Genomic DNA, 22,788 nt, shown 5'->3' with positions numbered 1-22,788 from the left:
GCAGCATGACTCTGTTTCCTCATGTTTGTTTGCCTAGGCAGTCTTGGTCCTGAGTACTTTGAGACAGCCCACATGGTGTCCATGTTTTGACTCGTTTATGAAATGTGTCTAGGATAAACCCGCCAGAGTTAACACAAGGGATAGTAAGAGCTGGCTCACAAAGTCAGAAACCTGCTCTTACTCCATTCTTACCCAATGGGGCCCTACCCTGCTGGCAGCCTGCCAGGTCTGAATAATGGCCACAGCCTGGAACAGGGTTTTCCATGAGCTCCATCGGGGTCTCCAGTAATTGGAACATGGCACCTTCCGATTTTTAATGGATGGTAGAATGAGAGGGGCATTTGTCACTGCCTGACTTCCTTGCGGGAATGAGGCTCATAAGTCACAGCTGACAGACCCTTTGATGACTTTTAAACTTCATTTACAGAAAAGAATAGCTCTAATCAACCAACAGCAAGCAGTGACTAATCTTGCCACATTATCACGGTGAGGAGCCAGCCCCTTAAGGTGTAGGAAGTGGGAGGGGGACCATGCCCCGGGCTTTCAGCAAGTGCTTATTGGCTCTTGGACTTGAGAGTATGCCCTTAGTAAGACCCCATGCATTCATGCTCAAAGGACCAAAGAGTGTTAGAAGCTGACCTCCTGGCTGGTACAGGGCACACCTGGCATGAAGCCATTTTGGGCCAAGGTTAAGAGCACCGCAGCTCTGGTCTCAGACTGATTGATTGCAGCTCTGCCATTTCCTGGCTAGTCTAAGACTAAGCTTCAGCCCTTAGTCTCCTTATCTGTGAAATGAGCAGAATGTATACCATCCCCTACCCTATAGCAGAATACTGAGTGCAATAGTAAGTGCTCAGGAAGTGTTGGTAATGATTATCATGGTTAGCCCTGAAGGGGCCCTTTGTGGTCACATATTCCAGAACACAACGTCACGTGGCACATCAGCAGCAAAGCTTCTGTGGGAAGGGGGGAAGTCAGTGGGAGCAATCTAATGGAGTAGGAAGAGCACGGCTTTAGAACCGGGTAAGATTAGGGTCTTTTTATCCTAATCATGCCACGTAAAATGTAACTGTGGACAAATTATTTAAGTTCTCTGAGCCTTAGTTTCTTCATCTGAAGAGTGGAGATGATAACTTAATCTCACTGGGTTGTAGTCAAGATTATGAGCGATTATGCCTGTAAAGTTTCCAACACAGTGCCTGGTATAAATCTGCTGCATATTAAGTTGTGTGTTTCTGTTTTGTTCTCCCCCAAGATAAGAATTGGTATGCTGCTGTCAAGGGAAGAAGAGGCAGCACTGAAGAAATTCTCCTATTTGAGACATTTATTTCCAGCCCTGCATATACTTAAAGGGGGAGCAAAGAGGAAAAAGTGGCATGTTTTGTACATTGTTAGCACAATTTCTCCTGCCAGGCAGAGCCTCTCCCCATATTTAGCCTTAAACATACTTCTTGTTGTGGAGACTTCTGTGATGCTCCTTCCCATTCTCTGATATCCCAGACTACTTTGTTTGGGCAGCGAACTTCAGCCCAGGGCACATGTGCTTTATGGTCATGGTGCCTGTCCCCTGATGGACTGGGAGTACTTTGAGATCAATTCCTGGGTGAATGAGTTGGTCTTATTCACTTATGAATGAGTATTTGGATAGCTAAAATTATTATTGAATGCATAGGTAAGTGTTTGGAGGACTGCTTGGGCAAAAATAATAAAGAGGTTGACAATTAATTTTAGATTCCTGACTGTAACTTAGTATTGGGGATTGTAGGGCCAGGGTTATACCTACCCACTCCTTGTTGCCTTTCTCCCCTGTAGCTATAAGGGCTGCTTGTCACAGATGCTAAGCCTTAGCCTAAGGCCACAGTCAGGGGTAGAGTTAGGGTACCAGATACCCAGATAACACTGTGGGGAAAGGTGACTGAGGCCCCAGCCCTGCCTCTGCTTTTGGGTCTCCCCTCAGGGCCTATCAGATGCTGTTACCAATGTTACAGTTTAGGAATAGAGACCTCATGGTATAGCTGAGGAGTGAGTCACTGGCTCAGCAAGGCCTAAACCCTAAACCCCTCCCAGCTAGTGTTCTTTCCTTTCCCAGACCCTTATAGTAGTGATTTGATAGGCATGGGTGGGAAGCTCCTTTATGAAATTTCTAATTTGGTTCCAGACATTGGGACAAGGGAGAGAGTATGCGTAGGTCCTCTACCCCTGACTTGCTTATTCTCTGGCAGAGTATGGAACACTGGGAGATGACAAAGGTAAAGAACATAGGGCTGGAATGTGGGTGATCTAGACTACTGGTCTAGATTCATCTGTTTGCATAGGGCCTAGGGCATTTTTGAGTTTCTTATGTAAATACCCCCTGGTCTCAGCCATTATACTAGGCACTCTGTACACTTTAATCCTAATAATCCTGGAATCTGGTATAATTCCCATTTTGCATTTGAGGAATCTGAGGTTTAGTGACTTTAAGGAACATGTTCAAGTTTACATCTCGTGAATTATAAAGGGCTGGAATTGGAACCCATTCCTGTCTGACTCCAGGGCCTGTGCAGTTTCTACGATTTCAAGTGCATTCTTTCCTTTGTTATTAGGAAACAGTTAAGAAACAGGTTCCTGGAGAGAGGGCTTTGTTGAAAAGCTAGTAGAAGACAAGACCCTTGAGCATCCTTCCCCAGGATCTCCATAGTGCCTGCACAGAGGGGAATGCTTAAGAAATGTTTGTTGAATGAGTGAAGGGGATAGGAGTTGGGTAATAATAGCTATAATTCTCTATCCTTTTATAGTATGTTACAGATGCAACAGCATTTTCACACTGATTAGCCTATTTGATTTTATATCAGATCTGAAAGGTAATCAGGACAAAGATTATTTCTGTTTTCAGAATAAGGATGATAAGGCTCAGGAACAATAGATGACTTGCTGCAGGTAACATGACTAAGAACAACAAAGCCAGGGCCAAGCCTCCTGAACCTGTCGCCTGTACTCCTTATACTCTCACACATTCAAGGAGCCCTCAGTATTCATATCCTGGGAACTGGGGTTTCTCATGGGAGTGGGAATTGTCAGGAACTAAAGAGCATTCCTTCGGAAATTAGTCCTGTCTGGCCAGTAATGATCATTTGGGCAATGCTAATGAGCTGGGGCCTGGTGAGTTTAATGAGATTAATAGATGTTCTGTCATCCTTGGCCGCCTGTTAACCAGGAGCCTCTGGACCAAGGAGGCCCTGGGCACTGATCAGTCTAATTGCTTGACTTTCTCCAGAAATAGCCTCACTGTTACTGATAGCTATTTTTCTTCAAAATCATTCTCACATCCCCAGTGTTACCTAAGGGCAAAGGTCTGGCCACAGGCTGGTGTGACCCTCATCTGCACTTTGGAGAATGAGGCCAGAGATGTCCAGCAGGGCTGGCCTTGGCAGAGGCTCTAAGTGGCACTGGGAGTCATCAGGACCAAGAGCAGCAGCTCCTCTTTTGAAATTAGTGCTTCAAGAAGAGATCCAGTGCCAGGTAGGATTTACAGTTAAGGCATTGGGCATTCTAATGGCTGAGTGCCTCAGAGGTTAGGCAGAGACTAAATTTGGTCCTGATAGCCAAGATTATGAGGGCTAACATGGCAGAGTCAGAGCCTTGGGACAGTTGCTGAAACAGTGGTATGGAGAAGCCTGGATTCAAGCCCCCTAGCTGCTCCCTTTACTAGCTGGATGACCTTCAGTAAGCCACTTACTTTTGCTGAGCCTCAGCTTTTCATCTATAAAAATGGGACTAACAACATCAGGGTCAAGGACATAAACTGGTTTTGTTCATTAAAATCCTTTGCAAACATGAGGAGAAAGGGAATAGGTGAGGAGCAAGGAGAGGGGATCATTGGTCAGGGCGACACCATCTTACCTTGGCAATCAGTAACCAAGGCATCTCTTTGAATAGGCTTTTGGAGTCAAACAGACCTGGGTTCCAGTCCCGACTTTCTCTATTAACCAATAACCTGGCCTGAGTCTTCATCCCCTACTTAAAATACCTCTTCACAGGGCTGTTGTGAGGATTAAATAAAGTGGCACATGTAGAATCAGAGCTCTTTCTATCTTGATGGTTCTCTGGGGGGTCTCATTTACCCAGAATTCAGGGGTGGTCATACGTTTTAGGGTTTTTCTACCTTAACAAAGCCCTGTCACTTTACCACATGTTCAAGCTTGGCTCGTGGCTTCTAAAACATAGCTTCCATCTGAAATGTTTCAGCTGGGAAAAGTGATTTGTTTTTGCCAAATTTCCTCTGTTCTTACTTGCCTGGGGAAGTGAGCCCATCCTTTTGAGCTGTAAATTGCATTTCAAAGCCTATGTCTCTGGTGGGTTTTAATTAGCTTATGGGCCTGGCTTTTATTTAGCAGTTGTTTCTCCAGCAGGTAAAGGTCCAGGTCAAGACACTTACTTGGGAGCCAGTCCCCAGTTTTCCTCAGATAACATCTCTGGACTGCTCCCTCCCAGCCTCTCACTGTCCTGAGGGGTAGTCTCTCACCAGCCCTATGGAAAGATGGAATATAAGAACTTGGAGGACTCGTAGGGTTCTTGGCCCTGCCACTCATGGGCTGGGGCATTGTGGCCAAGTCCATTCCCCTCTGTTCCTCAGGGTGAGGGTGTATAAACCCCATGTTCACTGAAGTCCCCGCTAATCTGACATTTGCATACGTCTCTGGGAAGAAGTCTGGTTCTTTCTTCCTTTTCCCACCACCAAGAATCATCCCTCTACCCACTTCTCCTTGACTCATTGGTAAGCATGGGGCCTCTTGGGGGCTGCAGACACCTTGCTCTCAATTACACAGCTAATCTGTGAGGGAGAGCTTGGCTGGGGGAAATAGCTTATCAAATCAAGCAGCTTCTGCTGAATAGGATGTCAGTATTTACTAAGGCTCATACTCTAAGCTAGGGGGAAGCCTGGAAGAACCAAAAAAGAATTTAGGGGAGGACTGACTTGGGGATGGTTGGTCTGCAGGGGGCAGGGGGGGTGTTTGGGTCAGATACTCTAGTGTTTTAATGAGGTACCTGTGTGCCCCCGCCCCCCCCCCCAGGTAGGGCTACACTAGCCCTTCTCAACACCTCCTGGGACATTATTACTATTGCTTCCTCCCTAATGTTTATTGGGAACTGACTGTGCCCCAGCCTTCATCAGGCCTGCCTTTACCATTTGCAGGGCAGGACAAGAGTGCAGGTGGAGACTTACGTGCCGTATGTCTAATATTGGGAGGTTATGAGTGAAGCTAACGAATTGTTAGGTTCATAACAACCTGGAAGACCATGTCTGAATTTAGAATTCTTGACTCTTTGGGATTCTGTACCTGAACCTAGCAGTTCTGGAAGAGGTAGTTTGGGCATGCTTTTCATTTCTTAAGCCCAACTTGATCTCTCACTTTGAGGAGCCTCATAAACATGTGTTTAGACACTAAAGCTTTTGCACATTCCCATAGTTAGCTATCCCTTTGGGCTTAGGGAATATGCATAGTAGCAACACAGCCTGCCCTTGGGAGAGTGTACAGGCCTTGAAAGTGGATTGAGGACTGATTAGGTGGCGGAGGGGAGGGGGGGAGTATAGGAGTTGGTGCCTGGAGCATGCTTCAGGTGGACATTTCTTCATGGCCCTGCAGGTTCCTCACCCACCATGGCCACAAGCATAAATGTCCCCGGTCTCTTTAGTAATCTTTGTGTGAAACAGCTTTTGGCAGCCCTTTCTTGGCATTGTTCAGAATGTGCTCCAGTCTGACCTTCACCCTCATCTAGAATGGGTTTCACCAATATTGGGCAGTGTTGTTAGAACAGAGGAGTTCAACTAGTCAGAGGGTAATTATTAGGTCCTATAAAGAGTTTCACTGTTTGCAAAAGACCTTTTTATGTACAATTGTCCCAAACCCCAGGTGAGAAGAGATAAGACTAAGTATGGCCAAACCTGACGAACTTCACTCACCAGCCAAGGAGTGAGTGCTGGTCCTGTTGTAGAACTAAACATAGGTGCTCAGCAAATGCTTCCCGCTCAGTGGTTGGTATCAGAGGCTCCTGCCAGAGGTCTGAGGGAGCCCGGCACCTGTCATGTCCCTGCCAGGTCAGTGGCAGAGAGAGTAGTCATCAACAGGTCTGAACCATCGCCCCCCTTCTCTTTCTGTCTTGGTCTACACCCCCAGGTCAGTGGTTGGTTCCCTTTTGCCACAGTAGATGGCTTCTCCCTGAGCCAAAACTTCATGGCTCTGAGCTGAACCAACCTGGAGAGTTTTCCGATGCCCATGGAGGAGCCCCACAAACTTCTTGTTATATCCACGGATAAAGAATTAACTTTTGAATGGCTTGTCATCCAGGTAGGCAAGGGATTATCAGACAGGAATGTGAGGAATGGGGGCGGGGGGCAAAGGGAACCCACATACATTGAGCATTTTGTGCTGCACATGAACAGTATGTTGTGTTTTCATGGATAATATCTTTTATGTTCCTCACTGCTTAATAAATGATGATTGGATGTAAAAGTAAACAGTAATAAAAGAGTCTGTCCTTTCCAGGCCCTTTCCAAAGGCGGCAGTAGCTCCTTCATCAATACCCGTGCTCTCTTAGCCCCTGTCCTTTATCTAGGATGGTACACACTTGACCCCAGTATATCCATCAAGCTACTGCAAGCCTACACTAGGTAGGAATAGGTTCTTCCTCGGAATTACTTATTCTCATGTCTAGCCTATGGTTTCCTTGCAGTGAGTGCCATCTGCTGGTCAGAACATGCCAGCTTCCAGGCTGGGAGGAGCGAAGAGAAAAGGATCTCTTATAGAACAAAAGATAAGGCTTTCCCTGCCTATACTCAGCTCTGCTCTAATTCCCTGAAAAGAAGCTCCTTCTACCCCAAAATACTAGGTTCATAGGCAGGTGTTTACAGTTAGCCTAGGCTGATGAGAGGTTTTTTTCTTTTTCCTTTCCTTTCTCCTTTCTCCTTTCTCCTTTCTCCTTTCTCCTTTCTCCTTTCTCCTTTCCTTTCCGCTTAGGGTCTTCAGCACCTTCTGTAATAGCTCTACAATGGGGTATTGAGATATGAGGGTTCCAAAAGGGAGTTGTACAAACCCATGCCAATGAGCAGAAGTCTGGGGCAGTAAGTACAAATGCCAGTACTTACTGGTAGATTTTTCTTACTGACATCAAGCCTCCTTTTCCTTTCCTTCTGGAGCCTGTGCTCTAATGTAGCATGTCCAGGGTCAGGGGTAGGAGAGATTGGTGAGGTTCCTTGGGGTAAAAGACATTGCCAGAATTTAGAGAGCAAAAAGTAGGTACAATATTATCTCTAAGCAAACAATAAAATTTGAATGAGTTAGTATAAAAATGGGTAATATGCTGACTTAACTGTAGTATTTAAATTGGCTTTAGCTCTGGAAAGGAGAGTGATAAAGATGGAAAAAAAAGGGCTGTGGGACCACCTGGCCTATTCCTGGCAAGTAGAGAACTCATTGGAGTCTCTTTCTGTAAAATACGAACAATAGTAATAATCCGTAGTGGCATGCCACCCTAGCCTGCCATGAGTGCTCAGTGAGGCTTATTTAGCCTACCTTTTTAAAAATGGCTGATGCCAATAAAGATAGCCATAACTAGGTCAGTGTCTGGATCAGACTGAGTAATTTTCATAATGTGATACTATTCTAGAGCAGGTATTACCTGCAGTTACCATGTGACTTCTTCACCATGGTTCTACATTGAAAGAACAGAAGAAAAACTATGGAAGGTCTTCAAATTTAGATCCTGCATGATGTAACATTTGAGATAAGCATTAAGAAAGAATGGGTTTAGAGTCCAGCAGACCAGGGTTCAAATCCCAGCCCTGCCACTCACTAGCATTGTGACCTCTAAATGTGCATTTTCTCCCTTATGAAACGTCCTGGTTCTGCTTATCATGTCAGTACTAAATGAGGCCAGCATCCTGGTGAGATGTAAAAAGGGGAGGCTGAGAGGCTGAATGCTGTAGGGTAGGGTTGTGTGTATGTAGCAGGGCACAGAGCAATCCAGTTTAGTTAGGATTTGGGCCATGGGTAGACCTTGAGCCCAACTGGAGGACGCAGCCTCACAGTTGCTCTCTCTCTTCAGGTGGCCATCATGTCCTTGAAGATCCAGACAAGCAACGTAACCAACAAGAACGACCCCAAGTCTATCAATTCTCGAGTCTTCATCGGAAACCTCAACACAGCTGTGGTGAAAAAGTCAGATGTGGAGACCATCTTCTCCAAGTATGGCCGTGTAGCCGGCTGTTCTGTGCACAAAGGTTATGCCTTTGTCCAGTATGCCAACGAGCGTCATGCCCGCGCAGCTGTGCTGGGAGAGAATGGGCGTGTGCTGGCCGGGCAGACACTGGGTAAGCATCTCTCATTGGCCCTGCTCCTGGTATTCTCCTGAGCAGGTGCTGGCCTTCACTTTTTAGCTCCCCTCTTAGACCTTTTTCTGTTTCTCTCACTCTACTATCCTTATCTGAAATGTTATAACTAAATAGTTGTAAATTACGTTTAAGGTATGAATTAAGTAGTTATACGCAAGGGTGAATTTTAGAAGCTCCTCAAAAATTAGGGTGCCTCGGTGACTCAGTCAGTTAAGCATCTAACTTCGGTTCACGTCATGATCTCATGATTCTTGGGTTTGAGCCTCACGTTGGGCTCTGTGCTGATGGCTAGCTCAGAGCCTGGAGCCTGTTTCAGATTCTGTATCTCCCTCTCTGACCCCCCCTCTGCTCACGGTGTCTCTGTCTCTGTCTCTCTCTCTTAGAAATAAATTTGGAAAAAAAAAAAAGGTTCTGTCATGGGGCATCTGGGTGGCTCAGTCAGTTAAGAGTCCGACTTTGGCTCAGGTCGTGATCTCACAGCTTGTGGGTTCAAGCCCTGTGTCGGGCTCTGTGCTGACAGCTAGCTCAGAGCCTGGAGCCTGCTTCAGATTCTGTGTTTCCCTTTCTCTCTGACCCTCCCCTGCTCACTCTGTCTCTCAGAAATAAAACATTCAAAAATTTTTTTGAAAAAATGGTTCTGTCATGTCTTTGCCTTCATAGTGACTCTAATGACAAACTTTATGGTTCCGGTTAAAATGCAGATTCCTAAGAGAAACTGAACAGTGGACTAGCATAGCTTATAACATTAGGCTACAGATGTCTTAAGTTAGAACTGCCCCCCACTTAAGTTTATTTATTTTGAGAGAGCAGGTGAGCTCTCTAGAGGGACAGAGAGAGAGGGAGAGAGAGAATCCCAAATAGGCTCCACACTGTCAGCACAGAGTCCAACATGGGGCTTGAACTCATGAACTGTGAGATGAGCTCATGATCTGAGCCATAATTAAGAGTCAGACGCTTAACCACCTGAGCCACCTAGGTGCCCCCAGGTTGGAACTCATAATTTATGAGAGCCAGGAGGAGGGGCTATGAGCACAAGGTGAAGCAGGTGCCTTTGGCCTTGGTGTTATATATATATATGATGTGGCCATGTAGTCTACTTTGGAGTGTGTACAGTGCACCTACTTCTGTGTATATGTATGTTCAAGAAAGGATATCAATAGATGTATTCCTGAATGTGTGATATGTGGATGTTACTAAACATATGGAGAATATGTGGACACATCATTACTATATATAATATATAAAGTGTATGTGTCAGAATATACTAATGTGTATAAGCAGATATGCATACTTGTCAGATACTGAGATCCTGTCGTATGCTAAGCATCATTCTAGTTAGAAAGATGTTCAGTAGAACATTTGCTTGAATGTGGCTCACTTGTAGATGAGCAGTTATGTACATGACATTGGACCCAAGTCTCAGTGTACTTGAGTACATATATTATTTTTGTGTGTGACTTGATTATCTGGATATATGAACAAGTGTGTGAAGATATGTATCTGAAGTACTTAGTTACAGGAATGTGCTTGAGAATGCATATATATGTGATGTTCATGGTATGTTTGTGTGTGACGTGTGCGGGCATGCATACATCTGAATGTACATGCATTTGTAAATAGGCATATCTCTTGTGATGTGTGGGTAGGAGTCTAATGTGTGAAGACCTCTGTTGGTGCTAATTAGGAGAGTCCATTGTCCCTCACAAACCTATAGAAATTGCTCCTCCTGTACATGAAGGTGATAAGTGTTTGGATTTCCTGCTGTGTTGCCAGCATCTGACTGTGCCTTTCTCCACACAGATATCAACATGGCTGGAGAGCCCAAGCCCAACAGACCCAAGGGACTAAAGAGAGCAGCATCCGCCATATACAGGTGGGGCGCTCTGTCTCTTCTCTTTCTCTCCATCTGGGTGGGATTGGTCCCTCTTTCCACAGAGGGAGTGAACATTGGTTGGTGACAGTGTGCCACGCCTAGAATTTGGGGAGGTGTTTGGAGATGAGGGCCTATGGAGAGTGGGCTGAGTGGCTGTCCCTAAGCCCTGGCCCTCTCCCCTTTGTTTCCTCAGTGGCTACAGCTTTGACTATGATTACTACCGGGACGACTTCTACGACAGGTGAGCAGGGGAGGGGCGTGCCCAGGCATGAAACAGCCAAGCTGGAAGGGTCCTGAGAGATTGCTGGTGTAGCCCACTCCGTCCTCCAGGTGGGAACCGGAGTCCAGAGTTGTGGACGGGCTTCTGCCTAAGGCTGTTCCACAAGTTGGTGGCAGAGCTGCAACTAGGGTCTAGTTCTGCAGGTGGCCAGATCAGAGCTTCTCCACCCCATACTGTCTCCCACTCTGACTGCCCTTCCTCTTCCTAAACCTAGGTTGAAACTCAGTGGGACTGGATAGCAAGGGATATATAACCATAGCAAGTTGGATTACAGATTACTACAGGTTACTAGAGTAGCTACAGGGAGTTTGAGCATTCATGCTCCTGCTGTTCAGTCTCCTTACCTATTTGAGGTGCTCAGCCAGGTGGAAGGAGCCTCAAAAGTTCATTGAGAGCCTCTTGGCCTTTCATTTATAGCCAGGAGGCCAGCAGTCCTTTGGAGGTTTAAATGAGTCCTTGGTCGGCTATGTGGCCCATCCCTTCACCCTCAAGCCTTCCCAGACTCCAGCCTTGGTCTGTGGGCTCCATTCCATGGCACTAGCCACATTCCTGAGTGAAAATCATGATGGGGACTGTTCCAGACTTCTTCCTTCCTTCGTCCTTCCTGTTCTGCCTGCCTCAGTCTGTCCAGGAAGAAGAGAACCTCCCTGAGGCTTGGTTTTCTTACCACTGAATGGTTTCAGGAGACAGTGTAGTGGAATATGCCCTGGCCTGAGATTCATTCAGAAGACTAGGTGCTAATCTCAGCTCTGCCACTGAATGGATTGTGTGACTTTGGGCCAATCCCCTCCTAATCTGTAAAATGGGCTTGCACCAGGTGATCCCTCAGGGCTCCTCCAGCTCTGGGATTCTGTGGTTAGTGATTCTGACCAAGGCCAGAGCCGCCCCCTCCCCTTAGGGGCAGAAATGCAGGGTCTGGGACTAGATCCATTCCCAGAGACTCTCCATCTCCAGCCATCACCACCCTGGGCAGGGGGTCCCTGAACAAAGGAATGCCAAGCCATGGGGCATTGCATTGGCCAGTGATGGCACGTTTCCTGGCTGTCAGCAAAGTGATCCCATAGTGTAGCCCTGAGGCTGTGTGTCCCTGTGGAAAGGTAATAGCAGATGTGGTGTGAGATACCCTTACTCAGCCTACTGAGCTTCTGCCTGATGAGCAGGAAAAGAAGCCCTCTTGGAGAGGGCGGGGTGATGACACTGGGGACAGTATATAGTCTGGGAGCCCAGGGGTCTGATTGGTTGTCCAGCCTTGATACTCTGTAGTATCTCCCCCCTCCATCTCTAAGGTGGAATAAGAGGGAGGGGGTGATTAAGAGGGCCCAGAATGAGGACAGGTGTTTGGGACTCCAGCCTCATGCCTCTGAGGTCATAGGCTCCTGGTTTGAGAGTCTCAGTACCCTGGCCTTTCACCATGACAGCTTTTAACATGTGTGCTTTTATAACCAAGTTTTCTCATGCCTCGCTCTCACAGTAGCCTTGGGGTAGGATGGGGTGGGGGCAGGGCCTGGCACAGAATTTGAGGGAGTCATCATCCTTACTGAGCAGATAGGAAGACTGAAGCTCAGGCAGGCTTAGGGGATTCTCCATTCCTACATCTTTTTGTTCCCAACTGGAATTTTGCTTTAGGGATATTTGCAAACTCTGACCAGAGGTTGGGGTGGCAGTTGACTGAGCAGAAGCCAGCAAGCCTGGGTGTTAGAGGGACCTGGGGAAGGCTCCAGGCTCCTTTCTGGGACTGGTCTCTGTTTGCTTCTTTTTTTTTTTTTTTTTTAAACCGGGGCCGAAACCATTGCCACTTGCCACCTCACCTGCCCTCACCTGACCTGACTGGTAGGAAAGGTGGATGTAATGAGTGTCCCAGCAGTTTTTAAGGTGCTGGAAGCCCTTCCTCTTCACCCTCCGCAGAGGGTGTAGTGCAGACTGCCCAGCCCTTCACCAGCACTTGTTGGTCTAGAGTTGCAGTGCCTTCTGGTGGCCACAGGCCATGCTGCAGCCTCTGGCCCATTTGCCCCTACAGGCTCTTCGACTATCGGGGCCGCCTGTCACCTGTGCCAGTGCCCAGGGCAGTCCCTGTGAAGCGACCCCGGGTCACAGTGCCCTTGGTCCGGCGTGTCAAAACCACCATCCCTGTCAAGCTCTTTGCCCGCTCCACAGCCATTACCACCAGCTCAGCCAAGATCAAGTGTGAGTGACTGTATCTTCTTCCTAGATTCTTTGTTTTTTCTCGATAGCAAAATAATAGAATCGCATATTATTACATTGGGAAATAGATGAAGGAACAAATCTCCCACAGTTCTGCAGCTCTAGCAAAACCAAGTGAGTATTTTTATTGCATTTCTAAGAGGAAAAGGCTGACCTTTGAGGAAGAGGGGCTTGGTTTGGGCACAGAAATGTCCAGTGTGGTGACATGGAGCCCAGTGAGGAGAAGGTGTCATCATCTTTTCTGTAGTAAGGACCAGTTTGCACAGGCCCACTGCTTCACATTCACTCTGGTGTCCACAACGCTGCAGCCAGGTACCCAGGAAAGCCGATGGTAAAACACCCACATCCACACACCTTGAAATCTAGGCACCGGAAAAACATGTATGATCGCTCAAGTGCACACCACATCTGCATTCTCCTCCATCTCCAGTCCCTTTCATTGTTGAGAGGTCACAGGAAAAGATCTGGTTACTATAGGCCGGGCCTCAAAAGTCTCAGGGAGAAGCCGCGGGCAGCTCCAGCCTTTTTGCTGGCCGAAGAGCCATGGATGAGGACATTCCTCCCGCTGGCCTGCCTTCCTGGTTGACAGAATGGGGCTAAGGAGAGTCTTAATGTTAGTGTCAAGCTCCCAGCATCTGGGTGACAGCCTGTACTCCCTGTGCTCCCAGTAAAGAGCAGTGAGCTGCAGACCATCAAGACAGAGCTGACGCAGATCAAGTCCAACATCGATGCTCTGCTGGGCCGCTTGGAGCAGATTGCCGAGGAACAGAAGGCCAACCCAGGTCAGCTTCCATGGGTCCTTGCCCAGCTTGGGTACCAGGGGCAAGGGCAGAGTGCGGGGAGGACAGCACACAGGGCATAGAGGGGCTTTGGCCTCCAATGCCACATGGATCCAACCATGCCGAGGCCTAGCTGCCGCTAAGATACTGCCTTGGGCAACTGCCCCAGGCTGAGTTCTTTTCCCCTCTTCCCACCCCTTTCCCCTCAAGATGGCAAGAAGAAGGGTGACAGCAGCAGTGGCGGTGGCAGTGGCGGGGGCAGTAGTGGTGGCGGCAGCCGGCCACCAGCCCCCCAAGAGGACACGGCTTCTGAGGCAGGCACACCCCAGGGAGAAGCACAGGCTCGAGACGACGGTGATGAGGAGGGGCTGCTGACACACAGCGAGGAAGAGCTGGTGAGGGCACAGCTGGGGAGGGGTGCGCAGGAGGGGAGCACGGGAAGGGGGACCTCTGAGCTGGTGAGTGTCACTGTGAGCTTCCTCCTTCCTCTTCCTGTGAAGAAGGCTTGCCTGTTTCACCTGCCAGTCAGAAGTCCCACTGAGGACTGAGGCAGACTTCTCTGGAGTCCAGGGCCTATTCTAGACTTGGTTTCCATACAGGTTGGACAAGGGAAGAGTCAGGGGCCTAAAGGTGCACAGTCTGCAAAGTTTCAGGGGGCAGGCAGGACTAGGATTGCCTGGGGAAGTCTCAGGGAGGTTGGGTAGCCACTCTACCAGCGGATTTTCTAAAAGCCATTACTGCCTAAGCACGAAGCAGGCTGTCTCATGAGAGAGGCATAGAGGGAATTCTTTGTTATTGGAACCCGTCAGAGTGAGGCTGGGAAGTCATTGGCAAGGAGCTTATGTGAAGTAGGAAGATAGACCAGACTCTGAGTCTGTATGATAACTGGGTGTGCTTACTACTCATTTACCTAACAGACACTCTGAGCACCAGGCCCTGTAGTTTCTAACTTTATTTAACCTTAACAGTGTTGCACTGTGCAAAGTTATTACTATTCCCACGTTTTACCCAGTGAGGAGACTGAGACTGAGGATTAGAGTAACTTGCTCAGGGCCTTATTAACTGATAAGGAGTGAGCCAGAATTAGAGCTGAGACTTCTTCACCAGGTCTGGAACTTTCTCCTTTTCGTCAGTATTGGGTTCTGGCACGAGGACACATGGGCCCATGGCCACTACAGTTCAGAGATCCTCCTCATGCCCCTAGTTCGTCTCTCCTTTTTTGACCCAATTATTCTCTCAGGCATAGTAGTCTCCATAAAGGCCCTAATGAAAGCTTAGGTGTCCCAAGGATCGGGAGCTCACCAGTCCACTGGGCATTCAGCCTGCTGCAGTCTGAGAAGGTCCTTCTACTCAGAAATGTGCTCCCCTCCCACACCTAGAATGCCCTTAACTGGTCCTGTTTCTCTTCTGGGGGGACGGCCTCAGACCATCCTGTCAGGAACCCAAGCCAGCTGTGTTGAAACTGGTCCTGTAATCATTCTTTTTTCAGAGTTTGGTCTCACGAAGTGCTGTGGGCCCCATAGCATGAGTCTGAGTTGGTAGTGAGTGATGTGTGGTCTCTTGTTGCCCCCTCCCTATCAGGAGCACAGCCAGGACACAGACGCGGAGGATGGGGCCTTGCAGTAAGCAGGTATGGGGCTCCCAGTGGACGGGGTGAAGAGCGGCGGCAGGCATGCCGTGAAGCAGACCTGGTAGGGTCTCGCTGTACCCAGCAAGGACGGCCCCTCAATCCGCAGCCATTCTGCCATGTTCCTCTGTGGCAGGAACTTGGTAGGCTGTGGGAGTAGGAGCCGTGGACGAGCTAGCCAGACCAGCCCGGCCGCATGGGTTCCCTCAGTGCACTCAGAGTCTGGTGGAGGAAGACACAAACCATTACCACTCAGTGCGAGCAGGATGATGGGCTGGAGAGGCAGGGGGTCCAAAGGGGTATTGTGGAAGAGTTGATATTTAGCTGAGCCTGTTCAGGATTGAAGGAGAGGCATCTGAGGGAACCGCTTTAGCAAAGCACAGGGTTCTGATGGTCCTTGATATGTGGGAGATGGGTCAGGAGCCTCCTGTGGCTGTAGTCCTGGCTCTGCCTGGTAAGGTAGAGGGAACAGTTCATTATCCGAGTGATGGCTGTGACAGGCTTAGGGGCTGGGACTTGATCCTGCCGGGAGGAAATGCCCTGTGTGCCAGGAACTGTCCCAACCCCATAGGGTTGTGATTGTATCAGTGTAACGTGGGAACTGAGGCACTGAAGGGGGCAGGGAGGTAGCCTATATCTCACTAGATCCCAAAGTGGTAATTGGTGGAGCCTAGATTTGAATCCAGTGGTGTATGGCCTCCTAGCCTACTCTCTGGCCAGTGCCCACCACCCTGCTCTGCCCCATTTCTTTGTGGGCTGTGTTCAGGGTAAGACAGGCTTGGGTGGAGGAAGGCCTTGACTGCAGAGGTGTCTTTACACATGACACATTCATTCTGTGAGATGCCCCACCAGCAAGAGCTTCCCAAACAGTTTAGGAGATTCTGTATATCGGTCCATCCTCTTGGAGCTTCATGGTTGGTTTTACCAAGGAGGCTAAGTTTTACCTTGTGAAGCCAATTCTCAGATGAGGTACAGGGCTTAAGTGAGGAAATGGAGGCTCAGGGAGGGGGAAAGACTCACCCAAGATTGCACGGCCAGAAAATAAGGAGGCCAGAGCCAGAGTGCAGGCACATCTCTGTCTGTAAATAGTAAACACCACTCTGCCCTTTTGTCTTCCCAGTCGTAATAATCAAGGGTCCCAGGGGCTCTTCCTTTGAGCCTCAGTCTTTGCTTTGTCTCTCTCTCTCTCCGCCTGACAGGAGCGACGGCCAGCGGCAGGAGAAGGGCGTACACTGTATCAGGCCTCATGCTGGGCACCCACCCCTGGATACCACCCCCAGCGGGTCCCAGGAGAGCAGGCACCTCCTCCCCCACACGTCCCAGCCACTGCCACATCATCTGCAGGTGCAGTTATCGGCCTCCCCTCCCCACATACCCTCCTTGTTGGCACTGCCCAGGCCAGAGGACAGAGGTTTCCCCACACTCTACCTCCCCTTCCAGGACACTCCCAGGCTTGGGGTTTTTCTATAGGTTTGGAGAGGGGAGGGTCACGGGGAGGGCACCCTAACAATAAAGAGATTGGATCCCAACTTGCTCTGAGATGGGATGGTTTGTATTTTCTTAAGGTACCCTAGTCCTCCTGGCCACCCAGAGTCTGGCCTGGTCTGCTTAATGCCAAGAGTCTGGTCTGGTCTGGTCTGCCTCCCCTGTTCTTTCTCCTCCTTCATTTCTCCCGACTAGGGAGCATTGTCTCGGGTGCATACTGCTAGGCTGTCTAGGCCTCAGTTTCCACAGCTAAAATGGGAATAGAAATGGCCAGGAGGGCTGTTGGGGGATGGTCAGATATCCCAGTGCCCAAGAGAATATTTTGGTGGCTAAAGTGCAAGCAGTTGTGACCTACTTGGTTAGTCAGTGGTAGGTTCAGATCTCAGCTTCTTGTTTAGTCTGGTCTTTCCCAGCTCTAAGATGATTCTGGAACCGCCTTGTCCTCTCTTGGCTGTCCTACTTTAGGATGCTACATTTTTTTCACTTGGGCTCTGTCCTCTCACCAGCTTCCCAGTCTTCTCCCTGCCTCATTTCCCACTAGCCACCATGGTGCTTTTTCTGAGTCCTGTCCCTTCCTGTAAAACCCTTACCTGACTGCTCACCACTGGGACAAAACTCCCAACTCCTGTACACGATCCTGTATACCCTGGCCTCTTCCGTCTTTTGTCACCTGCCCCACACAAGTCTTTCAGTCTCATAGGCAGCAAGTAATAGAGCCCAATTCCAGTTAACCTCAAGCAGTAGGAAGTTGGCATCAGGATACCTGTGGCCTCCCTGTACCTATCCTGGGCCGCCTGTCTAGATGTTTTGCTCTGTTCCCTGACAACTGGCAGTGTTCCTTCAAATTTCCACTTTTGTCCTAACTTCACCCCACAAGTTGACCAATTTCTCTGTGTTCAGATTCCAAGGAGAGGATCACCTGCCACAGCAGATCTTTTTGAGTCACTCATAGGTTATACATAAGTACCCTACCCAGTCCTGTGAACCTGGTGACAAAGGTGTGGTTAGTCTGGTGTCCCTGGCGTAGGGCTTTGGTGGGCAGACACCGAGAAATGTGCTTTGCTCCTAGTCTGGCACGTACTCTTCTTGCTCCTTTCCCCTTCTGAGAAATACCCACTCATTATTAAGCTGCTGTTCCAGTGTGGGCACCTCTGAGAAGTCTTTCTTACCAGCTTACTGCTCTTCAAAAATTGTTCATTCTCTCTTCTAGACAGCCTTCCCCAACGCAGGGAATTTGGTCCCATCATCAGAAAGGGGTTTGGGCTCTTCATCTTTACATGTTCTGCAAAGTCTCAGGCCTGCTGGAATTCTTATTGAAAATCTTATTTCAGACCAACAGTTCTACAACAGCCTCCATCAAACTTCCCCCAGGCTTTGGCCCCCGGTTTTGGTGGAGGCTAGAGGCTGGGCTTGAGACTGCACAAGCTAGGCTACCCTGGGTATGGAATCACCCAGGGGTGCTTTTGTCTTGTGTCTCCTTCCCTGGGCTTCCCTTCCTGCCTGTCATTGTCTGGCTAGCAGTCTAAAGCCCTAGTGTGGCTCTGCATTCCCAAGCTGTGCCAGGGGCCTGATTAACCAGCCCTTGAGGCAGCCCGAGTCCTGGACCCACACCTGAGGCAAATGCCCCCATCCTTGCTTAGCCATTGCCTCATAGGGTGATGTGGAGCAAAGTTTCTGCCTTTTTGGAGCTTTACCTCCACAAGTGGGATCACAGTCCCCATATGTGTGCCTCTCAGGGACCCTGGGCAGCAGGGGGAGAGAGGGTAGAGGCTGAGGCCTTATGTCTGAGAGATTCAGACCTGGGATGAAAAATAGCCCCTTGGAACTGGGCTGGGTTCTGGCCCAGCTTACTTGTAACAAAAGGCTTCAGCCTGAATAGGTAAAGAAGGTGTCCAGAAGAAAGGGCTGGGTCCACAGGGATTGTCCCATCCCTCCCAAAATCACCCGCAGTGGGACATTACCCCTGCAGTTCCTGAAGTCACAATGTATCCTTGCTGCCCAGAAGGTCAGAGCCCAGTTCTAGCAAACCCACTTGCATACCTGGGCAGGTTTTTATGTCCTTACCTTGTATACTGTCCTAGACTGGAACTTGGGCCAAATCCAAAGGAGGGGTTTTAGACCTTGGTGGGCTTAACATTGAGGGCTGACACTATGTTCCTGTGTCTCCAGAGCCTAGTGCTCTGTGCCCATTGTGCTGTAATAACATTCTCAGACTCTACAGGGCCCTGCTCAATAGGGACTGAAGCACGCACTTTTCAGTGTTTGGGGTCAGGTAGAACAGGAGGGGCCATGAGCTTCTGTAATATGCTAGGCAGAAGAGGAGGGAAGACCTCCCTTCCAGGGCAGGAAGCATCTGCCCTACCCAGAGGTCCTGCCTAATCACCCTGGCACCAGAACATCCTGGACAGAGCAAGATTTCCATCCTGGCACCACACAAAAGGCCCTGAACTACTTAGCCCCTGGGAAAGTTTGAGTGGGAGATTCACATCCACAAAACCATGTTGTATACACCTGCCCACCCTCCCTGTGTCTGGAGCAGGAAAATCCTTTCCCATTCCTTTGCTCCTCAGTTTTCATTTATCTGTTCAACCTCTGAAAACCAAAAGGAGATGATGAAGACATAGGATACCAGATTCTGCCCAAAAGGCTACAATTTCCTAGATGTTTTGAAGATCTGAAGCCTCATTTGTGATCCTGGCAGCTGTCTTAAAGGAATTAACACAATCAGTGGATTTACTGGATTGTAAGCCATGGCTTTCCTCCCTGTACTGCTGCCAGCAAGGTTTGTGATGCCAGGCAAGTCTTACTCCTTGCTAGGTCTCTGTTTCCTCATCTGTGTGAGGGGTTGGCCTAGATCAGGGATAGTAAATGCGCCTTTTATCATCAGTTCACTTGTAGAACAAGCCCAAAAGGTAGTACCTTTAATAAACATTTATTACCTTCTGATTCAGTAGGTTGGCAATTTGGGCTGCACTCAGCTGGGCTCTGATATGGCTGAAGTGAACTGCCAGATTGGGGGGGGGGGGGGGGGGGGCGTGGATCCCAGATAACCTCACCTACTTGTTAAGGGGTTGGCTGGGCAGCAGGGCAAGTGGGCCACATGTTCTCAGAATCTCACAGGCAGACCAGGTAAGCGTCAGGGTGCAAGTGTTCTTGAAGTTCTTGCTCGTGTCATGTTTGCCAGGTTTTTTGGTCAAAGCAAGTCACATGGCTTAGTCCAAATTCTTAATTTGAGGAGCGTCAAAATATGGCCACAATTTGGTTCTAATCCCTCTTAGGCCTCGTTTCATGTGATGATTCAGAATGTTTTAGTAGCAGCTGTTGAAATGCTTTTTGAGGATTTGGAACGTGAGTGTCCATTCAGTATTAGCCAAGCCTGGCCAGGTCATCTCTTATCCTATAAGGACATTATATATACTCTACAGTGGACCATCTATCTGACAAGGCCACAGAAATATGGAGCGTAAAGCTGGGCAAGATTCTGATCTAGGCATCCTGGGTTTGAATTCCAGTTGGGCCATTCATTAACTTTGGGCAAATAAAAATCCCTACAGCCATGGCCACATTCTTCGTAATAAAATTATTCCATAATAAATAAAATAACTTCCTGAATATGTGTGTAAAAGGTACATTTTACATTTATTTAATCTCTATAACCACATTTTAGGTGGATGCAGTATGAACTTTTAGTTACGAGTTATATAAACTGGACTCAAATGTGCTTAAGCAGGGGGAAGTTTCTGGTTCCACCAATCTAAAGTTCCAAATACAGTTCTGCACACCCTGTGGATGCAGGGGTTTGAGTTGTCATCACGAATATTTCTCTGTTCTTCAGCTTGGTCTCCTCTTTTGGCATCATTCTCAGGTTCTAAGTGGTGGCAGAGCGTGGCCACAGAGCCTGTGAGTATGGACGGGAAGAGGGAAGAATCCCCAAAAGGAAAATAAGAGTTCTGTTGCTAGATGAAGGCAAGTTTGGCATAACAAAAACAACAGGTCTTCATTGTGCAGTTATATGCATTTTATAGATTTTATAGATGTGGAGGTTCTAAAACTTAGCCTCAGTGATAGCTGGTATCTCTGTCCTATCTGGACTCTGTTTGCTCAGGTGATGCTAGGCCAGTCTCACAGTTGTGTTAGGAACTAGTAGTTTTCACTTCTGTGTCTTGAGACCCAGCCACCATTTTCTGATGAAGCCCAGGCCACATGGAGAGGCCTGACAGCCCCATGTTCCAGCTGATAACCAGTATCAGCTGTCGGACATGAGTGAGGAAGCATTCAGGATGACGCCAGCCTAGCCAATGACTGAGAACCAAGACAGAACTGCCTAGCTGAGCCCTGTCAAAGTCTAGCACCATGAGGGATCATAACCAGTGTTTGTCACTTTAAGCTACTAAGTGTTGATTTGTTATGTATCAGTAGATAAGCAGAAGATAAACTGAGGCTCAAAAAGGGTAAGTAGTTTGCTCTACTTTTGGGGGACTGGGTTAAGAATACAGACTGTATTGAATTGAGTTTCAATCCAGGTTATTTGCTGTGTGACCTTAGACATGCCAGTTAACCTGAGCTTCATCTTCCTCCGCTGAAAAGTGGACAAGAGCACACTGGTATTATGACCATACCTAATGAGTTCACTTATTGCCTAATCCAGATTTACATGATTTTTCTCTTAAAAAAACAACACAGCATAATTTTCTTTCCTTTTTTCTAGTTATTTTTATAGTCACCCTTTTCCAAAATGTATTTCAGATAGCTTAGAAAAAGAAAGTTAATAGGCTATTAGATTACGAAAAGGAGACAACGGAAGATAATAACAAGGAGGCTTTTTCCCCTACATCTAAGAGTTACTGCAGTCAAGAGCAGTGTGTCCACCTGGTCACTAAGCCTGTGGGGCAATCCCAGCTGGCCCTCCTGCACGTATGAATGGATGGACATGACACCTGCCTCCTCTGACTGGTGAGTGGGCCCCTGTAGCACACATACCCCTCCCTGAATCCCTGCCTCAGTCTACCTCCTGAGGGAACCCAGATGATCAGGCTGTCCTTCTACAAAGGTGCAGCAGCCAGGGCTTGTTTGGGCAAATACACGGGTTTGGCTTTTCCAGGTGCACAGAACAAAAATTGACAGGGTCACCCATTCCCACTTTCTGACATGGACCCCATTTCTTGCCTACACCCTAGTGCCTTCGAACTATAAGGTCCCTTTTATCTCTAAAACCTACCTGCCGTTTCTCCTCTACCCCCTGCCCACCCCAGCATTCAGCTCCCTGACCACACAGAGAGCTGTCTTAAGGCCAGAGACTGTCTCATTCATTCTTCCCCATAATGGTTTTAAAATGGGATGTGTAACTTAGTCAAATAACTATGGAGCATATGCAGACAATTCAGTCCAGCGTCTACCTTTGCAGGGGTTTTTTCTAGTTTATTTATTTTAAAAAAATGTTTAGAATGTTTTTGAGAGAGAGCATGAGCAGGGGAGGAGCAGAGAGAGGGAGACACAGAATCTGAAGCAGGCTCTAGGCTCTGAGCTGTCAGCACAGAGCCCATCACAGAGCTTGAACTCAAGCCAATCACTTAACTGAGCCACCCAGGCGCCCCTATTTATTTTTTAAAGTAATTTCCACACCCAACTTGGGGGTTGAACCTACAACCCTGAGATCAGGAGTCACTGAGCCCCTACCTTCGTGTTCTTGATTATATGCCCCTTACCCCCCACCCAACATTGGACTATAGAAGGAGGGATATAACATATAAATGTGTATACATTTGCATTTCTGGGACACTCTAGTTCTTGGGAGTAAAATGGATTACGTTATCTTCACTCTCACAATAATCCCCAAGTTGGAGATCCTCATCCCATGGTTACAGGTTTGGGAAATCACGATCTTTGGTTGACCAGTTTGCCCAGTATCATGTCCCCTTGGAAGAGGGGGAGGCAAGATACAAACCTGGGCAGTCCTTCCCACATGCCTCTGTCACAACCTCTGAAATTCCTCTTCTGATTCTTGGTGATGACAGTCTCTTCTGGCTTTCTCCTCCTCTGTATTTTGCGGATTCTTCCTCTTATGCCAGTACCTCTCTACCCTCTTCAATTTTTCTATACAGCTTCCTGGCTAACCAAACCAATGGCTTCAGATTCCACAGTAATGCCTCCCTATCTCCATCTCTAACTTAG

General features: G+C 48.2%; 1 protein-coding gene across 5 annotated transcripts in view; it reads left to right on the top strand.

The window, feature by feature from the left end:
• RALY (RALY heterogeneous nuclear ribonucleoprotein) overlaps positions 1 to 16,671 on the top strand; it is a 79,462-nt gene extending 62,791 nt beyond the window's left edge. For 4 of the 5 annotated variants that reach the window (XM_039248708.1, XM_039248709.1, XM_039248711.1 and 1 more), the window contains 8 exons: positions 8,086 to 8,350; positions 10,172 to 10,244; positions 10,438 to 10,485; positions 12,542 to 12,708; positions 13,395 to 13,508; positions 13,716 to 13,900; positions 15,087 to 15,135; positions 16,332 to 16,671. In XM_039248708.1, coding sequence (XP_039104639.1) covers positions 8,095 to 8,350; positions 10,172 to 10,244; positions 10,438 to 10,485; positions 12,542 to 12,708; positions 13,395 to 13,508; positions 13,716 to 13,900; positions 15,087 to 15,131 — 888 coding nt within the window. In that variant the 5' untranslated portion in view covers positions 8,086 to 8,094 and the 3' untranslated portion in view covers positions 15,132 to 15,135; positions 16,332 to 16,671. The remainder of the gene's footprint in view (positions 1 to 8,085; positions 8,351 to 10,171; positions 10,245 to 10,437; positions 10,486 to 12,541; positions 12,709 to 13,394; positions 13,509 to 13,715; positions 13,901 to 15,086; positions 15,136 to 16,331) is intronic. The other variant, XM_039248712.1, reaches the window with a different exon arrangement.
• The last annotated feature ends 6,117 nt before the right edge of the window (positions 16,672 to 22,788 follow it).

Source organism: Hyaena hyaena, unplaced genomic scaffold, assembly GCF_003009895.1.
Source record: "Hyaena hyaena isolate Hyena2069 unplaced genomic scaffold, ASM300989v1 scaffold_315, whole genome shotgun sequence".
NCBI lineage: Eukaryota > Metazoa > Chordata > Mammalia > Carnivora > Hyaenidae > Hyaena > Hyaena hyaena.
This window is presented reverse-complemented; position numbering and strand designations above follow the sequence as displayed.